The sequence below is a fragment of the Plasmopara halstedii genome, assembly GCF_900000015.1.
Source record: "Plasmopara halstedii genome assembly, contig: Scaffold_3109, whole genome shotgun sequence".
NCBI lineage: Eukaryota > Oomycota > Peronosporomycetes > Peronosporales > Peronosporaceae > Plasmopara > Plasmopara halstedii.
The window spans coordinates 27,320-36,163 of record NW_020190012.1 but is presented as its reverse complement, the minus strand read 5'-3'; the positions used below and the strand labels follow the sequence as shown (position 1 = coordinate 36,163).

Genomic DNA, 8,844 nt, shown 5'->3' with positions numbered 1-8,844 from the left:
GGATGCAAGGGCACGATCAAATAATATTTTCTTGAGACCTCCAGCAGTTGCTACACCCTGTGTGATCTTGTCATACACACGGGTGAATAGTCGAGGTACCGATACGAAAATCGTTGGCCTGAGCTCAGCAAGATCGTCCATTAATTGTAGTAAATCCCCTTGAAAAAATCCAGCGGAAGCACCATACGACTGAAAGAACGCGAGTGTGCCACGTTCAAATACGTGCGCCAAAGGTAAGTATGAACAATGTACGTCCGAGGAACAAATTGGTAAACGATTACTCATCTGCCGTACCACAAAAGTAAAGTTTTTGTGCAGCAAAATTACACCTTTTGGATTTCCCGTTGTTCCTGAAGTGTAGCATAGTGTTGCAACGTCAGTAGGTACCGGTGGATCTGCGGGTTTTGGATCCGCTTGACCCAAAACTTCCAGTTCGTGTAAGCTTCGAAGTTCCACATTCTTTTCCTTTGCTTTTTGTAGCTGCTCATTCGTAATGGGTTCAAATTGAATAACAAGTTCCAAGGTTGGACACTCGGCCACGCACTCCATAACGACGTCAAATTGTTTCTTGCCACAGAACAGCACTCGCAATTCTGTGTGATTTACAATAAAAGGCACTGCATCGGGCCCCAATGTGTCGTAAAGTGGTACAAGGACATAGCTCATACGGTCACATGCGTGACCTACAAGACACCATTCCAATTGATTCTTGGAAAAGACACCAACCATATCTTGGCGCTTCATATGGCCCACAGTTTTCAATCCGCTAGCTATGTGCTCCATGCGAGTCTTTACGTCGTTGTACGACGCCCATTCATACGCTCCAGCCTTTCCAGACTTGGGATCAACAGTGCGTCGTCCGTACAATGGTCGGCTACCATTTTCGATGTTGCAACCGATCAAAAAATTGTGATACAACGTAAGATCGTCTTCACTAATTGGCTCGTTGTCTGGTACAGTGTATGCTGGCCCATGAGTTGCGTCGCGCGTATTGGGTACCTCGACGGTGTATCTTTTACCTGTGTAGGACTCAAAGTCGATTTGACTCATGGGAACCTCGGCGCTGCTGCCTGCACCCATGATGTTGCGGAGAGAATGATGGATAAGGGGGGACTGACCCGTATCTTTGAAGTAGGCGTGCCACTTTTTACGTTGTGTTGAACTTAATCGACGCCACATAAAAAGCTCTAACATTTACACCATAAACTACAATAATTGCAATTTGTCCACAAAAACAGACTCATCACAAATCATAGCGTAATATTTATTAAACAAAGCACACCACCATCTCTAAGCAAGACTCAATGCGTGATTTGCAGCCTATGGTGAAACGCTGTATTCCTAGCGAGTCCTCTTTTTCTATAATTTTGCAATTTTCATTTACTACCCGAAATCGGTGATAGCCCAGCAACTTCCGCATTATTACCTAAAAAAGAAAGCTGATTGGAAAAGCTTTCAAGTGTATCAAAGTTACAAGCCTAGGTACGCTCAATTGAGCACTAAATATTCAATAAAATTACCTCTGCCATCATAAATACATGAATATAACTTTAGGATTGTGCATCCGGATTATAGGTCGTCAGACTTTCATCTGGGCTAGTCAGCTAAAACGGGGTGGCCGTGCACTATGCACGGAGAGCTTTGACTCTAAGGCCCGATCACAAACGCACAGAGGTTGAATTCGTGCGCTCCTGACAGGAACAGAAACGAGAGCCTCTGCCATGACTAGGTGTTTAGTAAGCGCACATTTAGTGTTTATACTTACACGGACAATGGAAATTGCTTTATTTTTTGACGAGCCATATAGTCCTTCTTGTTATAGTTCCATCATCTCCGTAAACACCGAAGTTCTCGGTATTTATGCAATATAATTTCTTACAGTGTATTGTTGCATTTTTGGCACCGTTGTGTTGAATATTCAACATACTGGTGCCAAACGTAGGAGAATCAAGTACACAAACCACAAATCTTACCCACTTCCCTCCCTTAAGTTGTTGACCACATAAAGGCTCTCGTTATAATTTAGGGTGAAAGTTAACACTTTTCCGGCAATTATTTCATCCAGAGTTTTACTTCACTCTCTGCACTTGATCGTGCCTTCTCTTCAAAACATATTTGCATCAGAAGCCCCCTCCAGTTTACCATACTCAATGGCTCAAGAAGCTTCTGCAAAAGGCGCGGACTTTGCGACCGGCGCGTTTGAAGTAATATGCGCTGAGAATCTTGAGGTAATCTCCGATGAGTACCTTCAGTGATTCTCCGAACCCTGGCCAGACAACTCCGCTCTCACCCAGCAATACCCGGGCTAGTCAGTCTTTTTAATGAAGACGCCCACACAGCTCATTCGTGCCGAGGACTGCATGCTCTTCTGCGTTGGAAAGAATTGTGCTACATCCCATCGTGGCTTCTAACTCATTGGTAACGATTTGGACCTCACCTTGCTCGAGGAGTGCGACTTGCTCCATCGTGATCGCAAGAGTCAAGCAGACTTGTGCCCATATCACCACGCCTTCGATTTCAATCGTTCAAAGTCGCCCAGCGCGCGTTGTAAAGTCCCTACACACCGTCGCATGCGGGCCTTCTGGTCAACCCTATGCAACTAGCGCCAGAAAGTTTCTTCTTGAGTTCATCCTCCACCCACAGACCATTATTTCACCGATGTACTGCATGAGCTTGGAGTAGCGGCGGTCGACAGTCCCGCATCGGTCATGAGAGATGTACCTTGGGTACCAGAATTCGGTAAAAGATCCCATAACAATAAAACTCAGTTTGTGCACTGAGTTAGCAAAACTCGACTTTTGTTACGATCTACTTGCTGAATTTAGCGAAGCGGACTCATCTAGCGTTCGACATCATAACCACGAAATGCAACGCGGATGTCGAGGTGCCAAGCTTCTACAACTTCTAGACTCGCTCATCGCTACTGCCCAGATATCATATTCACCGCAAGATCAATTGCCTCGTAATAATAGAAAGTGCACTGCATCCAGCGAGTCTGCCTCCTCTCCAAGGAGATGAATGCCAAAAGTGCACATGGTCGTAATTAGCCACGACACCAAGACAATCTTGCCGACGTGGAGCGTCAAGCTCCCATATATTTATATTTTCCGACCGTAGGTGTCCTCTCTTGGCACCGAGTACTGCTAATAGCGCTGATAGACGCTGGCCAACCAAGCGCTCTAACGCGGATGTAAACCACCCCTTGCTCATCGAGCGATGATGGCGGAGGTTGATCCGCTTGCTGATGCTTGTTCTAAGCATTCTTAGTGACAGCACGTTGACTCTCTGCGCGAGTCTCGTCACCCCACATCTCGAATTGCTCCGTAAGCTTAGTCATCGACCTGCCTGGTTTGAGGCGCCTTCAGCAGCTCGGAACCACGTTGCTGCTTCATAGCAGAGGGTAGCTCAGTTTTAGTGAGTAGCTGAGAGGCTGCCCTGTCTGCAACACAACTCTTCGTATCTGACTGGCGCCTATGAACAGAACAGTGACTTCCTTAAGCCCATGTTGAACTAAGGTTTAATCGCACTCCATATAAGACATTAAAAACTTGATCACATTTTTGATAGGATCGTGATGGTTACTGTGGCATTGTCGCGATGAGTCTTGAAATCACAAATCTGAGCATATACCAGCGATAGGTTACTTTTTTGGTGCTGAGCTCTTGAACAAAGTTCACTGTAAAGTTCGAGTCTAGATCCAACGTAGTGACAAACGGCAATCCATGCTGGCGAAGCACTGCGTCGAGGAAGCGCTTAAAACAAATAATTTACTGGTCACACCATCGCTGATATCGCTGGTAAGTCTTATCGCAATAAGCCGTCATTTTTAGACGGCCCACAAAGGCCACAATGTCGGTATTACCGCACACATCTTTTGAAGGAACGAATACAAATCAGACACTTATGTCCTATATGACTCTGCCGAAACCGGAAATCTGGCCAAAGTTGCCGGCATATGCGGTGAGAGCTTAAGCCACTGAGACATACCACATGTGTTCACATACGTGTTTGATGTTAAGGCGAGTGCGTATGTGTTGGCAAAATACAAAGTGAATAAATCAAAGGTCCTTAGTTCGCTGTGCTATCTCTAAGCCTATCTAGCATAATCTACCAAATATTCTACTGGATTTGTTACCGGATTTATGTACCTTTCATGCGCTTGTGCATGGCCTCTTTGCTGGTTATTGCACTGAATACTTGGCTAACACAACTTGCGCAATCAGCCTGTCCACACCGGTAAAATCGATATCTACCGGCTGGCGGCTGCTCGTCGAATCGCTTCCTTGGCACCACTAGTCTCCACGACAAGGCGCATCTTCGACAACACTCCCACACGACTCGGCAGTATTTGGTGCTTGAATCCCCAGTATGGTACGAGAAAAATTGCGATAATTGCCTTGGCCATTATATTCGCCAACATCTCTGACGTCGATATATATTCAAGAACAACTTGGCTCTCTTCAACTTTTTTGCGTAAAAATGGTAACGAATGTCGATGTGCTTTGTGCGCTTGCGAAACACTTGGCTCTTCGCAAGCGCAACAGAGCCTTGATTGCCTTCAAACCTCTTATCGCTTGTTTCCAAATCATTCAGTTCGCAAAGATACGTCTTGAGTCAAATTGCTTTTTGTATTGCTTCTGAAAGAGCGATTTAAGCTGATCCATCTCCGTCATCTCAAATAGCTCGCTGAGTGCTAGTTCTGTTTCTTCGAGTATATAGAGGCTGTTGCTTGCGAGAATCAAATCGCCAGCTTAGAGTGCCACGAAAATAATATCTTGGTCTGACCGCTTCATGTAAGTGCAATAGTTTGATTCACACTTGTTGAACGCCAGAAGTTGCATGAAGTCATCAATGCTCTTGTTCCACATGCGTAGAGATTGCTTTAATCCATAAAGCGACCGCTTCAACTTGCAAAAACATGGTCGAGATAACTTGCACTGACGTGTCCCTCCGGTTGCGCCAAGAAGAGATATTCTCTAAGCATTTCGTTGAGAAAAGCGGTCTTGACTCCATTTGATGAATCGTCAAGCTGTACTTTGCACTCAAGCTCAACGAGATCCGAATTGACGTAAACTTGGCTACAGTCGCAAATGTCTCTTTATAGTCAATACCGTTCTTCTGTGCAAATTCTTTAGCTAGAAAGCGTTCCTTTTATTGCTCGATCTCACCGTCTTGATTCTTCTTGCCACGAAAAAAACATTTTTTACCTATTGCTTTGCACCCATGTGGAAATGGCACAAGTTCCAATGTCTTGTTCTTGCGAAGTGACTCCATTTCCATTTCACATGCCGTGGTCTATTTGCTTGCGTCGCTGTATTCCATAGCCGACCAGAATGTGGTCGGCATTTCTCTCACTGATACCACGAAAAAGGCAGCTTCAAAAACGTGTGCTGTAGCAGGCATTTAATCAAGTCCTTGATTCTTGCTATGCTGGGTCGTTCGCCTCACTTCCGGGACTTTTAATGCCGATTCTAGTGATTGTTTTCGCTAGAGACGTTTGTTTCCGGACCTGTTTATGCCTTGAAGATTGTCGCGCTGAACGAATCTCTTGGCGCTTGTAAAGTCGGTAGCACTTTCTAAGGACTGCGAACGCTCATGTCTTTTGCTGTTGGTATCCTCACTGCCTTCATGCACCATCGTATAGTTGTCTTGGTTAACAGCATCTACATCACACCTTCATCTGTTGTTGACTCAACATCAACGGCAATTTGATTGTGAGAGTAATCTCGGCTCCCATTATCAAAAGAGTTTTCGAGAAATTTGGCATCGCGACCGATACAAACACGACCAGTTTCGCGATATTCAAACCGAAATGGCTTTTCATGCTCGTAATAGCCAACAAATCACCAAAGTTTTGCGCGGGCATCCAGTTTGCTTCGCGTTTTTTTTGGAGCCGTCACAAAAGCATGACAAACAAATACTTTTAGGTTTGCCAATACTGGCTTTATTTCGATCCAGACTTGGAATGGTGACTTATTAAACGAGTTACTGCGCGTTGTTCATTGATTCCGCAGAAAGTTGGTAGTCATTACAGCTTTGCCCCAGTAAGTCCTTGGCAATATTGCATGCCTGAGCATACAACGAGCACACTCCACCAACATTCGATTTATGCGCTCGAAAACTCCGTTGAGTTGAGGCGTATTTGGTGGCGTAAAGTTTTGCTTAATACCGCGGCGCAAACAAAACTTAGTCATCTCACCTGACCTGTACTCGCCACCATTATCACAACAGATCACTTTCACAACGCTGCCTGTTTGCGTTTCGGCAAGGGCAACAAAATCAACAAACTTGCTGGCAGCTTCTGACTTTTTGAAAGCAAAAGTACCATGATCAAATGCGAGTACTCATCAATGTACGTGACAAAGTACCGCATACCACTAAATGTCGAAGTCTGCATTGGACCACACATGTCACATTTAATGACTTTCAATAGTCTGGCAGCACGCTGAGAAGACTTTGGCTGAAAGCCTGCACGAGTCTATTTACCGATGTACAGCTCTGGCATACCTCCCACTGCTTCACGGACGCAAGTCCGATACCAATCCCATAATTCTTCTTGACAATAACATCAAGACTCGAACAGACAATATGTCCAAGTCGAAGGTGCCAGAGGTACGACGCGGTGTCCCCATACTATCCCAACGAACTTGTTGCATTGGCTTCTTGCACATGAAATGGCTTCATACATAGCTTGAACAGACCTTTTCCTTCGCGCACCCCAAGTTTCCAGCGTAATCCTTTTGCCTCCGCAAAGCACCCATCACGCTCGAAAGTGACTGTATCGACGTCCTTAGCAAAGCATCCGACGGAAAATAGATTGCGGAAAAGCTTCGAAATATGCCATATCAAAGTCAGTAAACCTTTTTACTGCCCTTGTGTCGCTGTCATTGTCATCACAATGTCTCCTGTGTCCACCGCATGAACAATGCCGTCGTCTGCAAGGTGCACGTTAATATTCTTCATGTACTCTTCGAATACGTCATCTGCGGCGTCGCGCCTGAGTCGACCATCCATATGCTGCCTGATTTAGTAGCGCATTCATTCCCACCAACCGAAAAAGATAATATCCCGTGTAGTTTTCAATCTGAGCAGCATTCGCACGCTGCGATTTTCGACGCTGTATGCTCTCACGGATGCATGCGGGAAACTTCGCAATCCAATGTTCCAGTTCCCCACAATAGTGACAGACACTGGAGGTTTTCGTATGCGAAGGACGTCCCTTATACCGTCCGCCGTCTGTCATCGCAAACGCTTGACCTTGACTTTGCGTAGCACCATTCATGCCAATTCCTTTTCTTTGCGTTTCATGACTTCGTGTAGAAGCCCTGATGTCACAAGATCCCACGTGAGCGAGTCCGATCTTGATTCCAAAGCCGTAATGAGAAACGCAAAAGAGTCACTCAAACTTTCAAGAAGCGTGATGACTAAGACACCTCAGTGACTGGAGCGCCCACCGCATCTAGCCGCTCTGCCAGAGCCTTCATCTTGTTGATGTGCGTGAGCACATCATCACCTTCATCCGTCTTAGCCATGAAGAAACGACGACGAAGAAAGAGTTTGTTTGCACGGCTCTTCTTCTCATAATGACCTTCAAGGAGCGACCATGCATCGTACGCTCGACTTGCCGACCGCACGAGAGGAAGTTGCAAGTCTTCCAACGCCAAGCAGATTATTGCAAGCGCTTTCCTTGAATTACGCTTGTACATAGACTGGCCCAGCGAAGTCGTCAGACTCTCCCACTTGATCTCCCCACTTGTGACATCCCACAGATCTCGCTCCTTCAGCTCCATTTGCATCTTACACTGTCGAGTAGCGTCCATGGCGAAGGCGTATTGACGTCTGAGACAAAGAAGGTGGAGCTTGGACTCATAACCTGATGTTAAGGCAAGTGCGTATGTGTTGGCAAAATACAAAGTAAATGTATAAAAGGTTCTTATTTCGCTGTGCTACCGCTACGTCTATCTCGAATAGTCTATCGATTAAATTCATAACTGGATTTATGTACTTTTTATGCGCTTGTGGATTGCCTCTTTGCTGCATATTTCACTGGATACTAGGCTAACCCACGAAATGCAACTTGCGCAATCAGCCTACCACACCGGTAATACTGATATCTACCGGTTAGCGGCTGTTCGTCGAAACGCTTCCTTGGCACCACTAGTCTGCACGAAGAGCCGCATCTTTGACAACAGTGCTTATCAACTTCTATATGTTTTTACCAACATGTTGCGCAATGTCTTTTCTCTTCAAATATGCCACCCAAGGGATTCGTAGAGTGCTCTGTACTTGAGGTAGCCATCATCACACGCTCAATATCATTTAAGTCAAGGCTGTTTTACAGGAAGCCTTGCGATCAAGCATAGTAATGCAGGTGTCCAACCGCGCGCATTGATCAAGTGGAATCTAAAGTTTTAACCTACCTACTTTTTTACAAGCTGTAGAAAACGCAACATATGCTGCGTTTGACCCGCACGCGGTATATTCATCTTATCTAGAGGTGTCGCCATTGTATATGCGACATTTCATATTCTGAGCGACGCAAACGTGTACCACCACCAGATTTTGTCGACCCGGCTAATAACTTTTCTCAAAGGTAAACTTGACAAATAAAGATAAGTATCTTGCCAATATCAGTGCGAACGACGCATGGTATGTCATAATTACTAGAGCTAAACAGACTTATTACATTCAAGTAATTTGCTAGCTTTTGTGCAAATGACGCATGGTAAGCAATGATAACTGGAGCTAATCAGGGTCATTTTGAGCTTGACCGGGGTATATTTCATAGATGTGGCGCTTGTGATAAACAGGGTAGTTTTCCTGGTCAGCTGAGAACTGGCGAGA

The 8,844-nt window shown here is 45.3% G+C and overlaps 2 protein-coding genes across 2 annotated transcripts in view; both read right to left on the bottom strand.

Annotated features, from left to right (window-relative positions):
• PHALS_07315 (hypothetical protein F443_03298) overlaps window positions 1-1,080 on the bottom strand; it is a gene marked incomplete at both ends in the record, with an annotated part of 6,365 nt that extends 5,285 nt beyond the window's left edge. Inside the window, one exon of the mRNA XM_024720759.1 lies at window positions 100-1,080. Coding sequence (XP_024585926.1) covers window positions 100-1,080 — 981 coding nt within the window. The remainder of the gene's footprint in view (window positions 1-99) is intronic.
• Window positions 1,081-7,424: 6,344 nt separating this feature from the next.
• On the bottom strand, window positions 7,425-7,820 carry PHALS_07314 (uncharacterized protein; the record flags this gene model as incomplete). Its single annotated transcript, XM_024720758.1, has 1 exon — window positions 7,425-7,820. The coding sequence occupies one exon, from the start codon at window positions 7,818-7,820 to the stop codon at window positions 7,425-7,427; it is 396 nt and encodes a 131-aa protein (XP_024585925.1).
• Between the last annotated feature and the right edge of the window lie 1,024 nt (window positions 7,821-8,844).